We start from the raw sequence: 27,005 nt of genomic DNA on the forward strand, positions 1-27,005 counted from the left end.
TAGAGTTACAGATGTAGAAAACAAACTTGTTACCAGGGGGTAAGGGTGGGGAGGGATAAATTGGAAGATTGGGATTGACATATACATACACACTACTATGTATAAGATAGATAACTATAATAATAAGGGCCTACTGTACAGCACAGGGAACGCTACTCAATACTCTGTAATGACCTATATGGGAAAAGAATCTAAAGAAGAGTGTTTATATGTATATGTATAACTGACTCACTTTCACTCAACTGAAACTAACACACCATTGTAAATCAACTATACTCCAACAAAAATTTTTTAAAAAAAGTTAATGCACCTGGATAACTGAGAATCGCATGTGGCCCACAGCAGGTGCTCAATAAATGCTTGTAATAATAATTATCATTGGGGATACACAGTATAGTGGTTAAGAGTTCAGACCCTGGGGCTTCCCTGGTGGCGCAGTGGTTGAGAGTCCGCCTGCCGATGCAGGGGACGCAGGTTCGTGCCCCGGTCCGGGAAGATCCCACATGCTGCGGAGCGGCTGGGCCCGTGAGCCATGGCCACTGAGCCTGTGCGTCCGGAGCCTGTGCTCCGCAACGAGAGAGGCCACAGCAGTGAGAGGCCCGCATACCACAAAAAAAAAAAAAAAAAAGGGAGTCATAATGTTATGAGCCTAAAATATCACACCTGTAAAGCATATAGAAATGTGCCATATACATAGTAAGTACTCAGTCATTGTCAGCCAAGTAGCTTCTTATGCTCTTCACAGTCTGCATACCTCACTGCTGAGCCTTTAGCCTAAAAGACTCCACGGAACCATATTGCCAACTTTTAAATGGCACCCATCTTCCTAGGTCCATCTCCTTCAACAACTCCCACTGATGAGCCCAGAGGGAAATAATCTCTCCCATCAGTGGTTCCCACAGCACTCTCCACTGTCAACCCATATTGTATTTATTTGGGTATGACTCTTTCTGTCTCCCTTGCTTGAGGATCACCTCAACATTGCCAGGGTCCTGCATCTGACCCATCTCTTTATCCCCTGCAGCATCTTGCAGGGTGTCTGGCACAGAAACTGTAGAAAGAGAATGAGAGTCTGAAAGAAGGCAGGAGCTGGGGTGAATGAACAATGTGCAGCCTAACTATGCCCTCTGGGTGTACATCTGAAACCAAAGAAGAGGGCCAAGACATCCCCATGTTGAGAATATATCCTGATCGTCTGTCTTCTTCTTTAACCCTCTGTTTGATTCGTTGCTGGATCCACTCATTCCACAGATACTTAGTATTGCCTATAAACGAAGCACTCTACTAGGCACTGGGGATAAAAGAAAACCCAGTCTGTTCTTTTTTTTTTTTTTTTTTTGTGGTACGCGGGCCTCTCACTGCTGTGGCCTCTCCCGTTGCAGAGCACAGGCTCCGGACACGCAGGCTCAGCGGCCATGGCTCATGGGCCCAGCCGCTCCGCGGCATGTGGGATCTTCCCGGACTGGGGCACGAACCCGTGTCCCCTGCATCGGCAGGTGGACTCTCAACCACTGCGCCACCAGGGAAGCCTCCAACCCAGTCTGTTCTTAAAGAGCTTACACTCTAGTGGGGAGACAGGCAGGTCAACGTGCACTGAAGATAAAGCATGAGAAGTGTAATTTATTCCACGTGCATTTATCCCGTGCTAAGGCTGAGCCAGGCTATACACTTGGCACTGGGAGTACAGCTGTGAACCATGCAACAGTACCATCTCATGGCCATCACGGTGTAGCAGAGCAGGCAGAAAATAAACAAAAAGTGGTGGTAAGTGCAGAGGAGAAGAGTGACTCGGGAAGGAGACAGAGTGGGAGACTGGAGAGGAGAGGAGTTATCTTCACAGGGTATTCAGGGCAGGCCTCTGATTAGCTGACATTTGTTTGGAGGAGGCCCAAGATGGTGTGCCAACACACAGAATGACCAGCCCAGGCTCGGCAGACCAGGAACAACTCCCTAAGGAAGCAGGTCATACAGGAGCCTTTAAGGGGACCTTGCTGATGGAGCTTGGAAGCATAGGGTACAAGCATCCTCCCGCCCCTCTGCTCACCCAGCCCCTCTGACATGAGGCACAGCTCCCTGAGGTTTCCACTCATGGATCTGCTGAGGGGTGAAGAAGACGTGTGGAATCTAATCTGGGTTGACATGAATAAAGCTACAGAAATACACAAGCACCAAGGGGCTCCGTGATTAAAAAACATAGACACACTGGCTGAGCAATTCAGCTCTTTAGGGGGACAGCCAAGAATTCATCAGCAGTGGGAGAAAAACAGTCCAGCACACAGTGGGTTTTCTGAGCACAGCTATGCTGAAAACAGCAGCAGAAGATCCCACTTGAAAGAATTTTCCACCGTGGTCACCCAGACCACTCTGCCATATCTCAGTTCCTGGAAGGAGTCCTTGTCCTCCCTGTCGGAGGACCTGGGGAGAGCTGTGCTGCCAGCCCATCCAGGGCTTCACCTCCAGCCAAGGATGTCTGAGCCCAAGGCAGGAGGAAGAGGCCAAACACAGTAAAAAGGAGAAAGGAAGGAAGTGAAAGGGCAAAATCTCAGCACTGTGATCCTCTAGAAGGAAACACTGGTCCTTGCTTATCCTTCCTCCTGCAAAATGAATGCAAACAGTGGAAAACACACCCACAGAAATAAAGTTCTTTAAAAATATGACTCTCCAATTATTTGCTGAAGTCAAAACATCACCCAACAAAACTGCTCCTTTATCTTTTATTTTTTTTTACGATTTTATTATGGAAAATTCCAGTTACATACAAAAATAGAGACTGGCATAGGGAACCCCTGTGTTTCAATCACCTGGCTTTAATAATTACCATTACAATCCAAAAATGGGCAGAAGACTTAAATAGATATTTCTCCAAAGAAGACATACAGATGGCCAAGAGGCACAAGAAAAGATGCTGAACATTGCTAACTGTTAGAGAAATGCAAATCAAAACTACAAGGAGGTACCACCTCACACCAGTCAGAATGGCCATCATTAAAAAGTCTACAAACAACAAATGCTGGAGAGGGTGTGGAGAAAAGGGAACCCTCCTGCACTGTTGGTGGGAATGTAAGTTGGTACAGTCACTGTGCAAGACAGTGTGGAGGTTCCTCAGAAAACTAAGAATAGAATTACCATATGATCCAGCATCCCCACTCCTGGGCATGTATCCAGACAAAACTATAATTCAAAAAGATGCATGCACTCCTATGTTCATAGCAGCACTATTCACAATAGCCAAGACATAGAAACAACCTACATGTCCATCGACAGATAAATGGATAAAGAAGATGTGGTACATGTATACACTGGAATACTACTCAGCCATAAAAAGAATGAAATAATGTCATTTGCAGCAATACAGATGCAACTAGAGATTATTATACTAAGTGAAGTGAGTCAGAAAGAGAAAAACAAATACCATATGATATCACTTATATGTGGAATCTAAAAATATGACACAAATGAACCTATCTATGAAACAGAAACAAAACTACGGACACAGAGACCAGACCTGTGTTTGCCAAGGTGGGGGGTGTTGGGGGAGGGATGGAGTGAGAGGTCGGGGTTAGTAGATGTAAGCTTTTATATATGGGATCGGTAAACAACAAGGTCCAACTGTATAGCACAGGGAACTATATTCAATATCCTATGATAAACCATAATGGAAAAGAATATTAAAAAAAAAAGAACGTATATATATGTATAATGAATCACTTTGCTATTCAGCAGTAACTAACACAACAATGTAAATCAACTATACTTCAATTAAAAAAAGAAAGGAAAAAATTTATTTTCCAGTGTCTAAGCAATAAACCCATAATTAAAATGAAAAAAAAATTACCAATATGCTGACAAATCTGTTTCAGTCCTACCTCACCCACTATCCCCCCCCACCCCGGAGGAAAGGCTTGACTATTCAGCAGTAACTAACACAACAATGTAAATCAACTATACTTCAATTAAAAAAAGAAAGGAAAAAATTTATTTTCCAGTGTCTAAGCAATAAACCCATAATTAAAATGAAAAAAAATTACCAATATGCTGACAAATCTGTTTCAGTCCTACCTCACCCACTATCCCCCCCCACCCCTACCCCACCCCGGAGGAAAGGCTTGAAGCACATCCTAGATACCATGTAATTTCACTTTCATATACTCCAGTACATGTTTCTCAAAGATAAGGATTTTTTAAAAATAATAAACAGAATGGGAACATATGTATATATATAACTGATTAAATTTGCTAAATAAAAAAAAATAATAATAATAATAAACAGAACACCATCTTTAAACTTAAAAAATTAATAATAATGCCTTAATATCATTAGATATACAACCACAATTCAAGATTTCCCAACCATCTCAATTTTTTTAACAGTTGGTTTGTTTGAATCAGGGTTGAAACAAGGTCCACATATTACATTTGGTTGGCTTGTCTCTTAGTCTCTTTGAATCTGTAGGCTCCCCCTTCTAATTTTTTTTCTTAGAATTTATTTGTGGCTGAAACTGAGTGGTGGAGAATATTCCACATTCCGGATCTGGCAGTTTATCTACCCACGGAGTCACTAACATGTTCCTCTGTCCCTGAACTTCCTATAAACTAGTGGTTAGTATTAAGAACTGGATGTTCGTGTTCCCCCCAAATTCATATGTGGAAACCCTAACCCCTAATGGATGGAATTAGGAGGTGGGGTCTTTGGGAGGTGCTTAGGGTTAGATGAGGACATGAGGGTGATGTTTTCATGATGGGATAAGCGCCCTTATAAGATGAGGAGGAGGATTTCTCTCTCTGTGTGTGGACACACCAAGGAAGGCCATGTGAGGTTATGACCAGAGAGAGGGTCCACACCACCAACCCGACCATGCTGGTACTCTGATCCTGGACTTCCAGATCTGTGAGAAGTAAGTTTCTGTTGCGTGTGCCACCCAGTGTATGGTATTTTATTATAGCAGCCTGAATTGACTAAGACAGACTAAGAGGCTCAATCAGATTCAGGTTGGATGTTTGGGGGCAGAAATACCATAGAGTGGTGATGTGTGTTCCTTTTGGGTTGTATCAGAAGGCAAATGTCTGGTTGCCTCTTTTCTTGTGATGCTCAAACTGACTTGTGGGAGGATCCAATTCCAGGTCAGATGCAGCAATCACACCACACCCTGGCTCTCCCAGACTCCCAGGAAACTGGCAAATATCAGAGAGATCACAGAGAGGGAGGAACTTGGGAAATCAACTTCATAAAGTTGTTTTTGAACTCCGAGGCTGATTCCCAAGATGCACATTCATGGATCTGGTCCTAATCAGCACACTAAAGATGGTAAGAACTAAATGCATAGACCACTGCCCAGGTCCCAGACTGGCCACTGGGAGGTGCAGACACAGAACAGGTCCAAACAGCACTGCAAAAACAGTCTAAAAACAACTGTGACTACAGCCCACTGAGGGCTTTATTGCCCTTCTAGAGGACTGTTAGGAACTTGTGGCCTGACCCAGCAGGGTCATTTGTCCACTAAAACAAAAATACAAGCCTTCTCTGTGGGATTTAAACAAAACCCAAAGTGTCATACATAGTAATCAAATAATCAAAATATAATCCAAAATTACTTGTCATATGAAAAAACAGGAAAATCTCAACTCTCAGGGGAAAGGATAATCAACAGACACCAATAGCAAGATAAGGCAGATGTTGGAATTTTGTGACAAAGACTTTAAAGCAGCGATTATACAAATACTAACAAGCAACCACAAACACTCTCGAAACAAATGGAAAATAGAAAGTCTCAGCAAAGGAACACAAGATGTAAAGAAGAACCAAAAGGAAATTTCAGAACTGAAAAATATAGTAACCAAAGTAAAAAAGAGTCACATTGTATGGGCTCGAAAGTAGATTGGAGATGACAGAGGAAAAAGTAAACCTGACAAAAGAGTAATAGAAATTATCCAATCTGGATAATAAAAAAAGATTGATTAAAAAATGAACAGAGTTTCAGGGACCTAAAATTGTTATCAGAATCCCACAAGAAAAAGAGAAAGAGGATTGACTGTAAATCAACTATATTTCAATTTTAAAAAAGAGAGAGAGAATAGTTGAAAATGTACTAAGTACGGCAAAAGACAAAATCCTACAGATTCAAAGAGAACCCTAAACAGGATAAACAAAGAAATCCACGTACCCAGACACATTGTCACCTAAGACACATTGTCATCTAAGTGGTAAAAACTAAAAACAAAACAAAAATAATCTTCAAAGCAGCCAGAGAAAAGTGGTGTATTTTCTCAGGGAAAACAGTTTAAAATAACTGCAAATTTCTCACTGGAAACAAGAGAAGCCAGGGGAAGTGGCACAATATTTTTAAAATGCTTTAAAGAAAAGAACTGCCACCCCAGAATTCTATATGCAGTAAAAATATCCTTTAGGAAAGCAGGTGAAATAAAGACACTCTCAGATGAAAGAAAATTAAGAGAATTTGTTGCCAGCAGACCTGCTTTAAAAGAATTGCTAAAGGAAGTTCTTCAGACAGAAGGAAAATGATACCAGAAAAAAACCTGGAACATCAGGAAAGAAGGAAGAGCAACCAAAATGGTAAATATCTGGGTAAATATAATAGACGAATCTTCTCCTCTGGAGTTCTTTTAAACATACTTGAAAAGTTAAAGCAAACATTAAAACATTGTCTTTTGGGATTTTTAAAGCATGAAGATGTACTATTTAAAACAACTATAATACAAAGAGATCCATAGAGTGATAAGCTTTCTACAATCCACTTGAAGTGATGCAATACTGATTCAAAGTCGTCTGTGAGAAGATTGACTGCCTGTTTCGGGACTTTTCTGCCTGATCCATACATTATAAAGCTCCCTTTCAATTTTTCATCTAATGGTTTTAGCAGCCATTTGATGATCCATTTCTTCATTAGGGGTTATAAAATAGACAGACTCTAATTCTCTCATTCTTCTATTAGCTGGTATTCTTCAATAAAAAAGAACTTTCCTAAGTCAGCTATTTAATTACTCAGAAGTGTAATTCATATATGAAAGGGAGGATAAATGCTTGATTCTTTCCCTTTATTTACCAGTTTTCAGAACAGTGAGTTAGAACCACTCTTTTCAAATGGCAGATATGCCAGAGGAAAATGCTGGCTTAATCCTCATTGGCTTAATTTAGAATGAATATAATTTATGCATTTAGACAATTAAAGACGAATATCCAAACATTTAATCATACAGCATTCTTAATTATGGCAAAGAGTACACAGGATGACACAATCATTTAGAATGTACATACTGTAATGCATCACACTGCTTTTATTGCCATTGAATTACTCTCTAGTACATATGTATGATGATATATATAAAATGCCCCCCTTCCATGATAAGATCCCCATGGACAGTACTTAGTACCACACTAAGCACTTTTCAGATATTATGTCATCTAACCCTCACAACAAACCTGGAAAGCAGGCTGTCAGTACCTCCATTCTAGAGAAAACCACTGTGCAAGGAGATTATGTAAGAAGCCCAACTGGTGATTCCCTAGGGCAGAACACAAATCTGAGGCCAGACCCCAGCTCCAGAGTCATTTTGCTCAGTCAGGCCCCTACCCTGTTAGTGATATGCACCCTCCTCGCTAAGCTGGGGTTCAGCCACTCTACTTACTAACCATTCAGCAATCTAGCAGCTCTGCCATATCTCTGCCATTTGAGACCCAGAAGGTGAAATAAGGCAACAGGAGAATGCACACAGGAGAGTTATAAACTCTCTGTGTCCCTCTTGGGGCAGTACAGCAATGATTGTTCCCTGGAAAGACATAAAGGAACATAGGAGATAGTCACTCTCCTCCTCAAGGACTTAAAATAGAACCAACCAGGTAAGGGAAAATCATTTTATCAAAACAATCCCTGAAGTCATTAAAACTTATGTTTCGAAAAAATTTAATAACATGAGAAAATGGTCACAATAAAGAGGATATCTCAATTAAACATATTAGAGAAGATAGATGATAGGTAGATAGATAGATAGATAGATAGATAGATAGGGTAGAGGGGATGACTATCACAAAATAACCCACATATTAACAGCATTGTCTTCTAGGCATTTTTGCTTTCCTCTTTATACTTTTCTATATTTCACAAGTTCTTTACAATAATCAGAAGAGAAAAGGGTTATTAAAATATATAAGTGCAGAAGGTAAATGTGTAAATTTGTCAAGAGCCAACTACAGTTAGAAAGGCTCCAGCCTTTGAAGGGGAAAAGAAAAAGAATAAACTGAGCAGTGACCAGAGGGACCAGAAGCAGGTACAAAGCAAATTGCGGGGGGAGCTGGAACACTGTGAAAGGAGGGAAAGGGACACCTGAGGGTCACTGAAACTGCTGAGTGTGGATTTGGACACAGAGATGCTGCCAAGCAAGGGACCAGTATATCCAGGCCAAGGAGTAGTGAGGTGAGCTTCAACACCAAGACTGCTAAGAGGCAGGTGGGGTACAGAGAACAAGAGGAGGTGTGTGTGTGTCTGTCTGTGTATTGATACCATGGAATATTATATACCAGGTAAAAGGAATCAGGTGGTCACAAGTCAAGGAACACTTTAGCTTTCTATATTATTTGGATTTTTTCCCAGGAGCATATTTTTTTTTTAACATCTTGATTGGAGTATAATTGCTTTACAATGTGGTTTTAGTTTCTGCTGTATAACAAGGTGAATCAGCTATATATATACATACATCCCCATATCCCCTCCTTCTTGTGTCTCCCTCCCAACCTCCCTATCCCACCCTTCTAGGTGGTCACAAAGCACAGAGCTGATCTCTCTGTGCTATGCGGCTGCTTCCCACTAGCTATCTATTCTACATTTGGTAGTGTATATATGTCCATGCCACTCTCTCACTTCGTCCCAGCTTCCCCCTACCTCATGTCCTCAAGTCCATTCTCTATATCTGCATCTTTATTCCTGTCCTGCCCCTAAGTTCTTCAGAACCTTTTTTTTTTTTAGATTCAATATATATGTGTTAGCATACGGTATTTGTTTTTTTTCTTTCTGACTTACTTCACTCTGTATGACAGACTCTAGGTCCATCCACCTCACTACAAATAACTCAGTTTCGGTTCTTTTTATGGCTGAGTAATATTCCATTGTGTATATGTGCCACTTCTTCTTTATACATTCATCTGTCGATGGACACTTAGGTTGCTTCCATATCCTGCCTATTGTAAATAGTGCTGCAATGAACATTATGGTAAATGACTTTTTGAATTATGGTTTTCTCAGGGTATATTCCCAGTAGTGGAATTGCTGGGTCATATGTTAGTTCTATTTGTAGTTTTTTAAGGAACCTCCATACTGTTCTCCATAGTGGCTGTATCAATTTACATTCCCACCAACAGTGCGAGAGGGTTCCCTTTTCTCCACACCCTCTCCAGCATTTATTGTTTGTAGATTTTTTGATGATGGCCATTCTGACCAGTGTGAGATGATACCTCATTGTGGTTTTGATTTGCATTTCTCTAATGATTAGTGATGTTGAGCATCTTTTCATGTGTTTGTTTGCAATCTGTATACCTTCTTTGGAGAAATGTCTATTTAGGTCTTCTGCCCATTGTTGGATTGGGTTATTTGCTTTTTTTCATATTGAGCTGCATGAGCTGCTTGTATATTTTGGAGATTAATCCTTTGTCAGTTGCTTCATTTGCAAATATTTTCTCCCATTCTGACAGTTGTCTTTTCATCTTGTTTATGGTTTCCTTGGCTCTGCAAAAGCTTTTAAGTTTCATTAGGTCCCATTTGTTTATTTTTGTTTTTATTTCCGTTTCTCTAGGAGGTGGGTCAAAAAGGATCTTGCTGTGATTTATGTCATAGAGTGTTCTGCCTATGCTTTCCTCTAAGAGTTTTATAGTGTCTGGCCTTACATTTAGGTCTTTAATCCATTTTGAGTTTATTTTTTGTGTATGGTGCTAGGGAGTGTTCTAATTTCATTCTTTTACATATAGCTGTCCAGTTTTCCCAGCACCACTTATTGAAGAAGCTGTCTTTTCTCCAATGGATATTCTTGCCTCCTTTATCAAAGATAAGGTGACCATATGTGCGTGGGTTTATCTCTGGGCTTTCTATCCTGTTCCATTGATCTGTATTTCTGGTTTTGTGCCAGGACCATACTGTCTTGATTACTAGAGCTTTATAGTATAGCCTGAAGTCAGGGAGCCTGATTCCTCCAGCTCCATTTTTCTTCCTCAAGATTGCTTTTGGCTATTCAGGGTCCATTCTGTTTCCATAGAAATTGCCAAATTTTTTGTTCTAGTTCTGTGAAAAATGCCATTGGTAGTTTGATAGGGATTGCATTGAATCTGTAGATTGCTTTGGGTAGTAGAGTCATTTTCACAATGTTGATTCTTCCAATTCAAGAACCTGGTATATCTCTCCATCAGTTTGTATCATCTTTAATTTCTTTCATCAGTGTCCCGTAGTTGTCTGAATACAGGTCTTTTGTCTCCTTAGGTAGGTTTATTCCTAGGTATTTTATTCTTTTTGTTGCAATGGTAAATGGGAGTCTTTCCTGAATTTCTCTTTCAGATTTTTCATCATTACTGTATAGGAATGCAAGAGATTTCTGTGCACTAATTTTGTATCCTGCTACTTTACCAAATTCATTGATTAGCTCTAGTAGTTTTCTGGTAGCATCTTTAGGATTCTCTGTGTATACTATCATGTCATCTGCAAACAGTGACAGCTTTACTTCTTCTTTTCCGACTTGGATTCCTTTTATTTCTTTTTCTTCTCTGATTGCTGTGGCTAAAACTTCCAAAACTAATTGAATAATAGCCATGAGAGTGGGCAACCTTTTCTTGTTCCTGATCTTAGTGCAAAGGGTTTCAGTTTTTCACCATTGCGAACAATGTTGGCTGTAGGCTTGTCATATATGGCTTGTATTATGTTGAGGTAAGGTCCCTCTATGCCTACTTTCTGGAGGGTTTTTATCATAAATGGATGTTGAATTTTGTCAAAAGCTTTTCCTGCATCTATTGAGATTACCATATGGTTTTCATCATTCAATTTCTTAATATGGTGTATCACACTGATTGATTTGCATATATTGAAGAATCCTTGCATTCCTGGGATAAACCCCACTTGATCATGGTGTATGATCCTTTTAATGTGCTGTTGGATTCTGTTTGCTAGTATTTTGTTGAGGATTTTTGCATCTATGTTCATCAGTGATATTGGCCTGTAGTTTTCTTTCTTTGTGACATCTTTGTCTGGTTTTGGTATCAGGGTGATGGTGGCCTCATAGAATGAGATTGGGAGTGTTCCTCCCTCTGCTATATTTTGGAAGAGTTTGAGAAGGACAGGTGTTAGCTCTTCTCTAAATGTTTGATAGAATTCACCTGTGAAGCCATCTGGTCCTAGGCTTTTGTTTGTTGGAATTTTTTTTTTCTTTGCGGTATGCGGGCCTCTCACTGTTGTGGCCTCTCCCATTGCGGAGCACAGGCTCCGGACACGCAGGCTCAGCGGCCATGGCTCACGGGCCTAGCCGCTCCGTGGCATATGGGATCTTCCCAGACCGGGGCACGAACCCATGTCCCCTTCATCAGCAGGCGGATTCTCAACCACTGCGCCACCAGGGAAGCCCTGTTGGAATATTTTTAATCACAGTCTCAATTTCAGTGCTTGTGATTGGTCTGTTTATATTTTCTATTTCTTCCTGGTTCCGTTTCAGAAGGTTGTGCTTTTCTAAGAATTTGTCCCTTTCTTCCAGGTTATCCATTTTATTGGCATATAGTTGCTTGTAGTAATCTCTCAATATCCTTTGTATTTCTGCGATGTCAGTTGTTACTTCTCCTTTTTCTTTTCTAATTCTGTTGATTTGAGTCTTCTCCCTCTTTTTCTTGATGAGTCTGAGTAATGTTTTATCAATTTTGTTTATCTTCTCAAATAACCAGCTTTTAGTTTTATTGATCTTTGCTACTGTTTCCTTCGTTTCTTTTTCATTTATTTCTGATCTGGTTCTTTATGATTTCTTTCCTTCTGCTAACTTTGGGGGTTTTTTTGTTCTTCTTTCTCTAATTGCTTTAGGTGTAAGATTAGGTTGTTTATTTGAGATGTTCTTGTTTCTTGAGGTAGGATTGGGTTGCTATAAACTTCCCTCTTAGAACTGCTTTTGCTGCATCCCATAGGTTTTTCACTGTCATTTGTTTCCAGGTATTTTTTGATTTCCTCTATGATTTCTTCAGTGATCTCATTTATTTAGTAGCGTATTGTTTAGCCTCCATGTGTTTGTATTTTTTACAGTTTTTCTCCTGTAATTGATATCTAGTCTTATAGTGTTGTGGTCGGAAAAGATACTTGATATGATTTCAATTTTCTTAAATTTGCCAAGGCTTGATTTGTGACCCAAGATATGATATATCCTGGAGAATGTTCCACGAGCAGTTGAGAGGAAAGTGTATTCTATTGTTTTTGGATGGAATGTCCTATAAATATCAATTAAGTCCATCTTGTTTAATGCGTCATTTAAAGCTTGTGTTTCCTTATTTATTTTCATTTTGGATGATCTGTTCATTGGTGAAAGTGGGGTGTTAAAGTCCCCTGCTATGATTGTGTTACTGTCTGTTTCCCCTTTTATCATTGTTAGAATTTGCCTTATGTATTGAGGTGCTCCTATGTTGGGTGCATAAATATTTACAGTTGTTATATCTTCTTCTTGGATTGATCCCCTGATCATTATGCAGTGTCCTTCTTTGTCTCTTGTAATCGTCTTTATTTTAAAGTCTATTTTGTCTAATATGAGAATTGCTACTCCAGTTTTCTTCTGTTTTCCATCTGCATGGAATATCTTTTTCCATCCCCTCACTTTCAGTCTGTATGTGTCCCTTGGTCTGAAGTTGGTCTCTTGTAGACAGCATATATATGGGTCTTGTTTTTGTATCCATTCAGCCAGTCTATGTCTTTTGGTTGGAGTATTTAATCCATTTACATGTAAGGCAATTATTGATATTTATGTTCCTATTACCATTTTCTTAATTGCGTTGGGTTTGTTATTGTAGGTCTTTTCCTTCTCTTGTGTTTCCTGCCTAGAGAAGTTCCTTTAGCATTTGTTGTAAAGCTGGTTTGGTGGTGCTGAATTCTCTTAGATTTGCTTGCCTGTAAAGATTTTAATTTCTCCATAGAATCTGAATGAGATCTTTGCTGGGTAATCTTCATTGTAGGTTTTTCCCTTTCATCACTTTCAGTATGTCCTGCCACTCCTTTCTGGCTTGCAGAGTTTCTGCTGAAAGATCAGCTGTTAACCTTATGGGGATTCCCTTGTATGTTATTTGTTGCTTTTCCCTTGCTGCTTTTAATATGTTTTCTTTGTATTTAATTTTTGATAGTTTGAGTAATATGTGTCTTGGTGTGTTCCTCCTTGAATTTATCCTGTATGGGACTCTGTGCTTCCAGGACTTGATTGACTATTTCCTCTCCTATATTAGGGAAGTTTTTGACTATAATCCCTTCAAATATTTTCTCAGTCCTTTCTTTTTCTCTTCTTCTTATGGGACCCCTATAATTCACATGTTGGTGTGTTTAATGTTGTCCCAGAGGTCTCTGAGACTGTCCTCCATTCTTTTCATTCTTTTTTCTTTATTCTCCTCTGCAGTAGTTACTTCCACTATTTTATCTTCCAGATCACTTATCTGTTCTCCTGCCTCAGTTATTCTGCTATTGATTCCTTCTGGAGAACTTTTAATTTCATTTATTGTGTTGCTCATCATTGTTTGTTTGCTCTTTAGTTCTTCTAGGTCCTTGTTAAACCTTTCTTGTATTTTCTCCATTCTATTTCCAAGACTTTGGATCATCTTTACTATTATTACTCTGAATCCTTTTTCAGGTAGACTGCCTATTTCCTCTTCATTTGTTTGGTCTGGTGTTTGTTTATGTTTTTACTTTGCTCCTTCATCTGCTGCATATTTCTCTGTCTTCTCATTTTGCTTAACCTACTGTGTTTGGGGTCTCCTTTTCACAGGTTGCAGGTTCGTAGTTCCTGTTGTTTTTGGTGTCTGCCCCCTGTTGGTTCAGTGGGTTGTGTAGGCTTCCGGATGGAGGGGACTGGTGCCTGTGTTCTGGTGGATGAGGCTGGATCCTGTTTTTCTGGTGGGCAGGACTGCGTCCAGTGGTATGTTTTTGGGGTGTCTGTGAACTTATGATTTTAGGCAGCCTCTCTGCTAATGAGTGGGGTTGTGTTCCTGTCTTGCTAGTTGTTTGGCATAGGGTGTCCAGCACTGGAGCTTGCTGGTCATTGAGTGGAGCTGGCTCTTAGCGTTGAGATGGAGATCTCTGGGAGAGCTCTCGCCAATTGAAATTATGTGAGGCTAGGAAGTCTCTGGTGGTCCAGTGTCCTGAACTCGGCTCTCCCACCTCAGAGGCTCAGGCATGACACCCGGCTGGAGCACCAAGACCCTGTCAGCTGCACAGCTTACATGTAAATGGGTTAAATTCTCCAATCCAAAGGCACAGAGTGGCCAGCCTTCTGCACTCCACTCAGTCCTCCAGCCAGGTGTTGTCCTCTGTGCCTGGTTGATATGGAGAGCCTGTTTTGGATCCAGGTCCAGCTGCATTCCTTAGCGGCTAGAAGAAGCAGCCGACACCCCCATCCTCCCTTATCCCCGCTGCAACTCATCATGATCCTGGAGCTCCCAAGGCTCCGCCCCTCATGCTACTCACAGTGCTCGAGCATATTCTTTTTTAAACATTGATGTATAGTTGATTTACAATGTTGTGTTAGTTTCATATGTACAGCAAAGTGATTCACAGTTATACACACACATATATTTTCTTTTTCATATTCTTTCCCATTATGGTTTATTACAAGATATTGAATACAGTCCCCTGTGCTATCCACTAGGACCTTGTTGTTTATCTTTTTTATATATAGTAGTTTGTATCTGTTTATCCCATACTCCTAATTTACTCCTCCCTCCACCCCTTTTCCCTTTTGGTAACCATAAATTGGTTTTCTATGTCTGTGAGTCCATTTCTGTTTTGTAAATAAGTTCACTTGTGTCATATTTTAGATTCCACAAATAAGTGATATCATATGATATTTGTCTTTGTCTGTCTGACTTACTTCACTTAGTGTGATAATCTCCAGGTCCATCCATGTTGCTGCAAATAGCATTATTGCATTCCTTTTAATGGCTGAGTAATATTCCATTGTTTATATGTATCACATCTTCTTTATTCATTCATCTGTCAATAGACATTTAGGTTGCTTCCATGTTCTGGCTATTGTAAATAGTGCTTCTATGAACATTGGGGTGCATGTATCTTTTTGAATTAGAGGTTTCTCCAGATATATGCCCAGGAGTGGGATTGTTGGATCATATGGCAACTTCCAAGAGCATATTCTTATAGCATGTATATAATTAATATATAAACATCTTTTTTTAAAGAATTCAAAATGAGAAGGAAAGCAAGCACCTAAACATGGGGTGCTGAATGGCACGGTCAATCAGATGAGCATCTGAATGAGCCTAGAACTGGCTCTGCAACTGATAAGCTATGTGACTCTGGATGAGTCCACTGACCTCTCATACTTCAAGTCCTTATGTGTTGATGGGGATAACACATTTACATTTGCAGAGCCATCATCAGAACTGAAAACAAAGTATGCCCCAGGCGCAGTGTACTTAGCAAAGGCCCTGATAAATGGTAGCTGAGCAGCTACACGATCACACAAGAAGTAAGCAGTAACAAATAGATTCCAGGTAACGAGAGAAAAGGCCCAAGCCTGTGGGTGTGAGAAGCACACAGATGAGAGCGGCCAGGATGGAAGGTCCACCGGTGGGAATGAACAGGGGAGCGTGGTACGCAGGCCCCGGCACTTACTGCAGTTCTCTTCGTCGCTGCCGTCGGGACAATCCTCAAACCCGTTACACCGGAAGCGGCCAATGATGCAGTGGATGCCGCTGGCACAGGGGAAGAAGGTCGGGCCGCATTTCGATTTAGCCTTGGCTGCAAGAGGACAAACGAGACAAACAACGAGACGTCAGGAGGATAAGTTTTCTGACCACCACATACCCATCCCACTGACTCAGAGTGTGCAACTGGGGCCTTTTACATCTACCTGGAAGTCCTGAAAGTTTCTTACCGCCAGCACCCACCTCCAATACCCAGCCAGACTAGAAGCCCACGTGTGTCATCCTCCAGGAAGGGAGTGGCTCATCCACTGCCACCAAGGTCCCAAATAGGCCAAACCCAGCCTCCACACCAGCAGGGCTCAAGAGGCCTGAGGCTGCCATCCTTAGAAAGGCTTGCTTGCAAAGTTGGCCCTTGCTTGGCTGGCACCCGGGAAATTGTATGTCGGAAGGTTTGCATCATTCTCTCCTGAGGACGGCTCACTGTGTCTAAACTATTCATGCAAACAGTGCATTTACGCTGAACACCTGCCTTTCTTCTGGGAGTTTGGGATTTGGGTACATGTTGGGCAGAGGGTACCTGCATGACCAGTTCTCAGTAAAAACCCTGGGCACTGAGCCTCTAACGAGCTTCCCTGGGAGAAAGCATTTCACACGTTATGTCACATTTGTTGCTGGGGGAATGAAGTGCCTCCTGTGTGACTGCACTGGGCGAGGACTCTGGAAGCCTGGACTTGTTTTCCTCTGACTCCACTCCTTCACCTTTTCCCTTTGTTGGTTTTGCTTTGTATCCTTTCACTGTAATCAATCATAGCTGTGGGTATGACTGTATGCTGAGTTCTATGATTCCTTCTAGGAAATCACTGAAACTGAAGGTGGTCTTGGGAACCCCTGACAAAGACGGGTGTTCTTCTTGTCCTCATTTCACAGAAATGCTCTGAAGAGGTAAAGTGACTTGCCCAGGGTTACACGGCTAGAAAATATGGTGCTGGGGTGAGGCCCCCAGTACTCAGAGTCCAGTAGCCACACTCTCATCTAACTCAACTGTACTGCCTTTCTGCCAGAGGCTGTCACTTCTCACAACAGAAGCCAGATTCCTGCTCAAAGAAACCCTTCTTCCACTCCTGCTATACAAACAGTTTTAACAGAAACTGCTGTAACTCAAGCTTGATTGAGTGTCCTGTTAACCAAAGAGCCCTGTGGGGTAATGTACTTTCCTGTTAATGGTGCTGGCTGCTCTGGCTTGTGAATATAAGGTGTGATGGGATCTACTGCTGTATCCCAGGTAGCAGGCCCCACCTAGCATCCCTTTTGTCTCCTGTCTTAGAGGCAGGACCCATGGTCCTCAAGAAGGAAAGGCTATTTCTTTGGAACGAACAGGCAGTAAATTACCTTCATATTCTCGCCATCAGTATAACATGCCAACTTTGGCAATAGCTGATACACTATCAACAGGGATTTTAAGCCTGGGACGTGGCTAGATTTTAAAAACCCACATGGCTTTGTTTTAACCTGAAAATACTCTAATGGTGCTGGTGTGCTCTTCACAAAGCACAAACTTGGGAGAGAGTGTCCTGTGTTCAAATTGTGGCTCTAATCTTTATGACCTTGGGCAAGTTTCTAAATACAACTGAGCCTCAGTTTCCTCATTGGTAAACTGGAGGTGATATCTATCTCATATGGCCCAGGGAAGGATTCAGTGTGATAATCTATATAAAATGCTTGGCACAGAGCATGGCGTACAGTAGATGCTCAATTAATGGTAAAACTTATGCTATTTATCATCATCACCATCACATCACTAGGCTTATAGAACTTTAAAATTGATCCTTGGGCTGCTAAATTTCTTTTTCTGATTACCCAAGTTTAAAAAGCTCATTATGGAAGATCTCTATGAACTGATAGGAAGTGATCTCCAGGACATACTGGTAAGCAAAAAATGCAAAGTGCAAAAGAGTATCTACAGTACTTTACCCCTCCATACAGCAAAAGAAGGGGATCTAAGAAAACATACATGTACTGGCTCATCTATGCAAAAGAAATATAGGAAGGATAAACCAGAAACCAAAGAGACTGGTTACCTACAGGGGGTGGGTGAGAAAAGGTTGGAAAGAATAGGGAAATGGGAATGGAACAAGGTAGCAGGGATGAGAAGGGTGCACACTTCTCTGAGTCTATTTGTATAGCTCTGACTCTTAGAACCATGATAATATTTCACATACCCAAAATGTAAACAATTAAAATCAAACACATGTGCGTGTGCATGTGTGTGTGCATGTGTGTGTTGGGGGCAGGGCTCAGAATGAAATATAAACAGCAGCAAATGAACATAACTATATTACAGATGAATAACAGCACCACACTGAAGGAGATGGGGGAGAAAAGAAGTAGCCTACGTAACTCTGGTAAACATTATTTTGCCTGGATTCTATAAGGCTAAAGAAAAAAAAGAACTGTTCACAAGTACTCTAGTTATATTTGTTTCTCACAGGGGTATGAATCAGCAATTCTGAAACTGCCTTTTGTGTAGTACTAGGGTTAAACAAATAGGTAAGTATATTACAGATAATAAGAGCAAGGTTTCTCACTTTCAGAGGAAGAAATCACAAATAAAGAGAGAGTGAGAAGACTAAAATGAACCCCGAGGCTTTGGACTGGAATTGAAGGCATCAATATGAACTCAAGGTTTGTAAAGATGGATAGATGGATGGATGGATAGATAGATCGATAGATAGAAATATAGATCTGTGTGTGTGCATGGGTTAGTGTACATACATATATTTCCTAGCTCATCTGCTAAGAAAGACTAGAAGCAGTACACTCCAATAGCAATAAGTATAGCCAGCACCTAGATCTTGGTTTCTAAATTCTATGATCCAATAAAGAGAACCAGGGCTCCCTGGAGAAGTGGTTCATTCCTGGGGGAAAATACAAGATGAACCTGGAGTGTCTTGTGTTGCCAGAAAGTGAAGAAGTGCTTAAAATACGATGGAGGCATGTCCAAAGGACACAGGAGTCAACCTGCAGGGGCTCCCAATGGCCAAAGCTAGAACAATTTGGGCAACAAAACGAACAATAGTACTGGATTGTAACCCAGAGATCTGTTGGACCCATAATTGTTGAATAAATACATAAATGAGGGAGAACAAGTCCAATTAATAAACACAGAAGAGATGTGGGAAATAGAAAGTCCCCAGTAAGCAGACGCCATGGCAATAACTGTCACAGGTAAGATCCAGTGATGGATGCTCAAATTAGAGGATTGGGCATCCTTGCTCCCGTCACCCTTTCAGGGATCAGGGCAGAAAAGCTACCTGTAGGCTTTGATATCTAACCTGAGAGCGTTTCCCTGTAAACTCAACATGTCACGCCTCCATTCAAAACGTCTCTGCCCTCCCAACACTTTAGAAAAGCCCACAGCCGCCATCACAGCATCGTGCCACTCCGGGGGACCCGCTCTAACTTCATGCCTACCCACTCTCCGTGCTCTAGCTAACGCTGGCCTCCCAGCTCCTCCTCGAGCCCATCAGGCACAGTCCTGCCTCAGGACCCTTGCAGCCTGTGGTTCCCTCTGCTTGGACTGTCCTTCTCCCAGAGGTCGGCATGGCTCACCCCTCTACTTTATTGAGGTCTCCTTAAGCAGTGCACTGTCTACAGTAGAAACCCTGCTCCCTACCCTCAGGCACTCTAGCCCTTATTCTGTTTCTTTCTTTTCCTTCATAGGATAGATGTCATTGGCTTTGTGCTGAGCTCTGATGCACACACACTCACTCGAATACGTCCATTCATCATTCTTGAAGGAGCTGCGACTGTACAGCGCCTACCACGGTACCTAATCAATACTGCCGAATATACAAATGAGCCCATAAAAGGAGAGAGTGGGGCTGGGTAATCACAGCTAGAGCACTTACTGAATGCTTAGTATGGGCTGAGCATTGTGCTCTATTTTACAGATATCGTCTCATTTCCTCCTCACAAAAACCCATTTTACAGAAAAGATAACAGGTCTAGAAGTAAAGGCGCCTGACACAGCTGGTAAACAGAGTCAAGGCTCAAACTTTACTTCTTTTTTTTTTTTTTTTTTTTTTTTTTGTGGTACGCGGGCCTCTCACTGTTGTGGCCTCTCCCGTTGTGGAGCACAGGCTCCGGACACACAGGCTCAGCGGCCATGGCTCACGGGCCCAGCCACTCCGCGGCACGTGGGATCTTCCTGCACCGGGGCACGAACCCGTGTCCCCTGCATCGGCAGGCGGACTCTCAACCACTGCGCCACCAGGGAAGCCCTCAAACTTTACTTCTTGACTCACCTGCTCTACTGCCTGCTTAGACACTTCTAAGGCCCAGCCCAGCTCCAAGGACTGGACTTCAGGAGACAAAGAGGAAAGAGAGTAAGAGTAATTACAAATGCATTAGCTACCATTCAGTTGACCAGCTCTTTGGCCTTGGCCCTGCACCCTCTTCAGGAATCACTAACGAGACTCCCTGCCTTGCCAGTGATGCTCAGCTGCCGTCTCTGTCAGGGAGCCTGTCCTGTTATGAATTATATCTGCACCAGCAGACACCTGCTCAGGCAACGGTGAGGCAGATCACAGACGGCCTGCTGAGCGCCTGGCAGAGGCTCAGAGAGAAGCCCACCGCTGGCAGCAGCTCCCTGTCTGCACGAGCCCCCGTGGGCCCCGGGGGGTTCCCGGACAAAGTCTGGATTGTCCCCAGCCCGCCCCGATTTCCACGAAGGGGAGATTTCAGCATGGAACTCAGCAGAAGTAGAAGACCAACTCTGAGTCTAAAACTGCCCTGACAAAGGCAGTCAGGGCGACTCCATCCCACTGAGCACTTGAATCCACTGCTCTTCAAGGACATGCTCCGTGAACTTTTCAAAGCAGCAGCTTTCACCAGCAGCAAGACAGGGCTCAGGGCTCTCCTGGGGGTTGGTTTATTTCCTGATCTGAGTCCTCCCCTTCCTTTTAGAGCCTGAATGCCACAGTTCTGGATTTCACAGATCAGTAAAATAGAACATTTTTTAAAACTACGTGGGAGTGGAGGAAGGACTAACACAGTTGACGACTTTTTTTTTTTTTTTTAACCAGCAAGGACATAAATCTGCAATAACCTCTACTCACTATTACCCTAAACAAAAACACAGGAAGGCCAAAGCCCTCAGAGCAGCATTTGGGGATCATGTCAGAATGAGAGGGGAACCAAGAGATGTTGCCGTGTCACCAGGTTGTGATGCCCTCATAACAAAGACCCCATCTTCCTATGTATAACATCTGGGGCTCAGCAGGTAGTCCACACAGCTTCACTCGATAACTGGTCTCATGACTCACAGATGAAAACACTGAGGTCCGAGGAGGTAATTTGGGACTTGCCCAAAGTCACTTAGTTAATTTAGGATCAGACTGGTCTGTAATCCAGTCCTCATGCCCCTGCGTCTACCCTCTTTCAACTTCACCTATGCTTTAGGTGGGGTGCTATAGGGTCACCTCCTGCCAAACCCCTCATCAGGGACCAGATTCAAATGAGACCCCAAGGAAAGGGCTCAGACCCCCTGTCTGCACGGCCAGAACTTCCCAAGCCTTGGACAGAAGTGCTCTTCACCTGGCAGCATGCCTGTACCTCCCAATCTGCTCAGGCAGGGCACAGGGTTGCCCACTGGGCCTGGAGGATGACAGAGACCGCAGCGCAGGTCTGCCGTCGAGAGCTGCTGGTCCAGACTCTCCCAGAGTGATGACACAAAAGAGCTGGACAGAGTCTGAACGCCAGAGCCTCCCTGCTCAGCCAGAACAACCAGGAACTCAGCTCATCAGACCTGCGGCATCTCTCAGGCTGCAGCAACAGCTCCCGCCACAGCCGCAGGGATTCAGGGTCTCTCCTGCAGACCTCTGGGATGGCCCAAAGGAGCCACAGTCACGACCTCCACCGCCTGCTCACGTCTGATTCCTGCTCCGGGATCCTGCCGATGTGTGCCCGAGGCAGCCCACAGAACCAGAAGCAGGAGCCTCCAGCTATTCTGCCAAATTAGCATTCTTGCTTTGTAAACTCAAGACAGAGCTCACCGTGAAAAATTCAAACGATGAGAAAGGGACACGGGCAATGCAAACATTACCCCACGTTGCCGCCACCCAGGGAAATCCACTGGGGCCATTTTGGTCAACATGCTCCAGAAGCACGGTCCCTCAAACTATAGCATGCAAACGGACAGCCCTAGGACCACGTTAAAATGCAGTCGGTCTAGAACGGAGCCTGGGATTCTGCATTCCTAACACACTCCCAGGCAATGACGATACTGCTGGTTCCAAGCACTTCGCTTCCAAGTGGCAGAGGACCATTATCTTGCTTGTAGCTCCACCTCCAATGCCCTGAAAAGTGCCTGGTACCCAGGTTACTCAATAATTACTAGCTGAATTAATAAATAGAAATCTGGGCATACAGTTTTGCTTAAATGCACCTGGATAAAATACTATGCTATTCTGAAACCGGCTTTTGTCACTTAACAATATACTGTGACATCTTTTCATGTCGATAACTACAGGTCCATGCCATCACTTTTTTTTTTTTTTTTTTTTTGCGGTACGCGGGCCTCTCGCTGTTGTGGCCTCTCCCGTTGCGGAGCACAGGCTCCGGACGTGCAGGCTCAGCGGCCATGGCTCACGGGACCAGCCGCTCCGCGGCATGTGGGGTCTTCCCGGACCGGGGACGAACCCGTGTCCCCTGCATCGGCAGGCGGACTCTCAACCACTGCGCCATCAGGGAAGCCCCATACCGTCACTTTTAATAGCTAAGGGTAATTTTACTGCATCTTATGTACCCATAAGTCCCATTACTGATGGACATTTGGGGGTGTTTTCAATAAACGATGCACGTGCAGATGCATACATTGTTTTCCCCACTTGTACAAAATCTCTTTAAGATATAACAGCTAGGTCGAAGGATATGCATATTTCCTATTTTGGCATCTTTTTGATCATCAACTGCCTCCTCCCTGAGGAACTGGTACTATCTTCTGGCCACAGATGACTACGGGAAAAGCCTCCAGTCCAGGACGGTCCGAGGAGGGCTGATTCTCCCCTGCTGGCGATGATATTCCTAGAAGCAGGCTGAGAACACCCCCCAGTTCCTCTGCGTGTGTGTTCCGTTGGTCCTTCACTGCTGCTGGTGCTCTATTATGCTCCATCTGTCTCTGTCTCTCTTCATTTTTACATGTGGATTTCATTACTTCACAGAGTAGGGGACATTCCTATCCAGTCAAGGAAACCATGACTCTTTTTTCTGTCATTCTAAGTTGGCACTGGGCGCAGAGCATCAGCCTTGGCTGGAGCTGGTTTCCCTGGGGTACAATAATCACGGGCTAATGCAAAGTGTCCCTCCTTCTGGGAGCTGCTCCGTGAGCTGACTTTCCCAGACTGCACTCTCCCCTCTGTCTGAGGGACCTGACAAAGGACAGTTTCTCACTCCATGGACCGTCCCGCTTACCAATATTTCTCCAGAATTTCCCATCTTGTAAAGCACTGTTTCATGAAGGGTAGGCCAGCGATCCACCTACAGCAGAATCCCCAGGGATGCTTATAAAACGCAGATTCCTGGGCCTCTCCTCTAGGGGAATCTGCATCTTTATTAAGCCCACAGTGAATTCCAATGAACATTAAAGTGTGAACACCCTTCTTGGGCAGTTTCCACCTATGTCTATGCCCAGAGAGCAAGGGACCTCATCATTCCTTTGTTCCTGATGTTACCACTGCACAGACCAGCTGCCACTCCAAGAATTCTGGCTACAGGGCCAGTGTGGGACCTGCTCTGACCATCATTCCCTCGAGTCAAGTCTAACCCATTCCAGATGGTGTACTTACCATGAGAAGAATACCCACAACAAAACCACAGGCCTCTCTAAGCTCTTTCCCTATTTCAACAGCTTCTCTGTTCTTCCCCCGATCATGTGCAAGATACAAAATAACTCAGCTTTACATAAAAAGCTGTGGGCTCATATTCAAATGGTTGCTGTCCCAGCAATCAGACCCTTTTAAAACTAAAACTCTTAACCAGGTCTGTCCACTTTTTAAGGATTTACACTTTACCTGTGCACAGTACAAAATAGGGTTCAAGGGGCCAACATTTTTTTTACTGCCCTTTCTTGGCAAAGAACAAAATATTTCTGAGCATCCTACTCTCTGTCAGGCCCTGAGTCAGTTGCGTGGTGATTCAACAGCGCTCCCTAAGTGATAGGGAGGACGCAGGCTGGTAAATGAGCCTCTGCATGCAGTGCCATGAGTGCTCTGATGGGGGAGCTAGAGTACACCTAATCTCAAACTGGGGAGGAGGCTGATGTCAGAAAAGCCTTCTCAAAGGAAAGTCAACCTCAGAAGAGACGCCATACACATAGCTCAGGTGCAAATCAATGGGTGCTCAGGCAGTCTGAGGCCTTGCTCATTTAGTTATTCATTCCACTAATATTAATTCACAAACTCTGTCATACCTCAAAGAACCAGGATACATACAAGACAGCTATGCCATGGATGAACCTTCGGTGCTGGTGGGATTGCGGAGAGAAGGCTGTTCCAAGCAGAGGGAACAGCATGTGCAAAGGCCTGGAGGCAGGAACAATGTGGTAATGGAAGAAATGCAAGGGGGTCAGTATGAACTTGCTTCTCGTATCAGTAAAAGTACCCAGTATCGTTTCTTTAATTTAAAAAATTTAAAACCCTATTTCTCATAAGAAATGTGCTACGAGCTAGGTAGCATTCCACTCATATTAAAGTTGTGGGAATTAAACTATAAATTAGAAAAAAACATCAAATTATAAAATTCACATAATTTGAATCATCGTGCACATCCCCGACCCCCAAAGTGAATATCACATGCGGCCATCACTGGCTAAAAACTTTACAGAACATAATGGATCTGAAATTGCTACTGTAGTCAGTCCCCTGGTTCATTTTGTAAAAAGTCTAACTGTGGTTCCTTTTAAAAGTCAAAGATGATTTCACGGTTGGGGGCAAGAAAGCAAAAAGAGCCCTATAAAAATAACAGACTTTTAAAAAAGCAGTATACCCCTGGATTCTCTAAGAAGTCTGGGAGGGCAAGAAACAGGCCTTTCATTGTGGTCCAAATGCAGAAGACAAACAGCTCAGCAAGCCAAATCTAGGCCTGGGAATCCAAGCCTTTGCAAATTCATTATTTTTGCTTGAGCAAAAAAGCCCTTTGCCTGTTCCAGCAGTTCACCTCTACATGACTACTGGAGTGGACTCCACCAGTTCATTGATCAAATATTGCAGTGTATGATTCTGAAAATGTCATCTTGGCCGTTTCAGAGATACACACTGGGGAGTGAAGAGAGCAAAAGACCACACGCTAACTGGAATATAAATATAGAAAGAAGGCATCTAGGTGAGACAGCTTTGAGAGAAAATTCAAGCAGAAAATTCTTTCTAAACATCTCCTCTTTTATAATAAGAATAGGAGGCCTAGAGCCTTTGGGCTGAGAGGTAAGAAGGGTTGCGGGTAGAGAACATTCCCACTGGGTTTCTACCCCAGTTCTGCACATGACAGCTGAGACCTTGGACAAGTCATGTAAACTCCACTGGCCTCTGCATCCCCATCTGTAAAGGGGGCATAAAGACAGCACAGACTTCAATGTGAGATTTTACACGTAGAGAATACAGCATAATGTTTGATATCTAGTAGGAATCCTATAATATTCTCCCCTCCCTAACATGATTCACAGTTCTACAAACTGCTCTTCTTCACATATATGGATGGTCCTGAGAAAAATCAAGTGGAAACCAATGCAATGTTTATGCTATCTAAGGCCTTACTGGTTTTTTTTTTTTTTTTAAGATTTTCAATTTTTTTAAAATAATTTATTTATTTTTGGCTGCGTTGGGTCTTCGTGGCTGTGCATGGGCTTTCTCTAGTTGCGGCAAGCAGGGGTTACTCTTCGTTGCAGTGCGCAGGCTTCTCATTATGGTGGCTTCTCTTGTTGCAGAGCACAGGCTCTAGGTGCACGGGCTTCAGTAGTTGTGGCTCACGGGCTCTAGAGCACAGGCTCAGTAGTTGTGGCGCATGGGCTTAGTTGCTCCGTGGCATGTGGGACCTTCCTGGACCAGGGCTCGAACCCATGTCCCCTGCATTGGCAGGCGGATACTTAACCACTGCGCCCCAGGCCTTACTCTTCAGTTACTGGTTTCATTAACGTTACTTCTCAGAGTCTCTTTACAGCACACATAGGACCGAGTGTGGGGTTAACATAACTTCTGCTCACAAGAAGCCCCACTAAGGGACACCAGGCCCAGAGGAAGGGGAAAAAAGGACAATAAACAGATAATTGCAATGAGATACAAGAACTATGTAAGCTGTATAAACATTACCTTTCAACACTCTATTATATAGTTAATGCAGGTTTGCATGTCAGCCTGCCTGGGTTCAAATATTGAGCCAAGTGCTTTGGGACCACTTACTGGCTATGTGATGTACTGAAAGTTATTTCACCTCTCTGTGCCTCCATTTCCTTATCAGGAAACGGTGATATGAACAGTACCTCCCTTGTTGGGTTGCTGTGGGGATTAAATGAGACAAGATAATAATTGCTTAGGACTTTCTCTGAAACCCACTATTACCTATGATAGTTCATATTGTACTAGCTACTATCATATATATTACATATTAGCTATTACTATTTGATATTATACTATAAATAAGGTAGTATATAGTATTTAGTGTTAGATAGTATTATAGAGTATTATCACACAGTATTAGCTATTATTATTAAAGTTATTAGTTACTACTATTATTTTCAAACAGTTTCTGCCCAGCAGTGCATGCTCAATACGTGGGTGATGGACACACACCACACTATATATAAAACAGCTAAACAACAAAGACCTACTATAAAGCACGGGGAACTATATTCCAATATCTTGTAATAACCTATAAGGGAAAAGAATCTGAAAAAGAACATACATACATATATATATGTATAACTGAATCACTTTGCTGTACACCTGACACATTGTGAATCAACTACATTTTAAGTTTCCTATGTCAGTGAGTCTTTCTGGTTGTTGTTTTTTTTTTTTTTTTTTTTTTTTTTTTTTTTTTTTGCGGTATGCGGTCCTCTCACTGTTGTGGCCTCTCCCGT

At 42.7% G+C, this 27,005-nt stretch overlaps 1 protein-coding gene across 1 annotated transcript in view; it reads right to left on the bottom strand.

Moving 5' to 3' along the window:
- The window catches only part of LDLRAD3 (low density lipoprotein receptor class A domain containing 3), a 257,094-nt gene that overhangs the window by 126,573 nt on the left and 103,516 nt on the right, over positions 1 to 27,005 (bottom strand). Inside the window, exon 3 of the mRNA XM_060104970.1 lies at positions 15,846 to 15,971. Coding sequence (XP_059960953.1) covers positions 15,846 to 15,971 — 126 coding nt within the window. The remainder of the gene's footprint in view (positions 1 to 15,845; positions 15,972 to 27,005) is intronic.

This window comes from Mesoplodon densirostris, chromosome 7, assembly GCF_025265405.1.
Source record: "Mesoplodon densirostris isolate mMesDen1 chromosome 7, mMesDen1 primary haplotype, whole genome shotgun sequence".
Taxonomy (NCBI): Eukaryota; Metazoa; Chordata; class Mammalia; order Artiodactyla; family Ziphiidae; genus Mesoplodon; species Mesoplodon densirostris.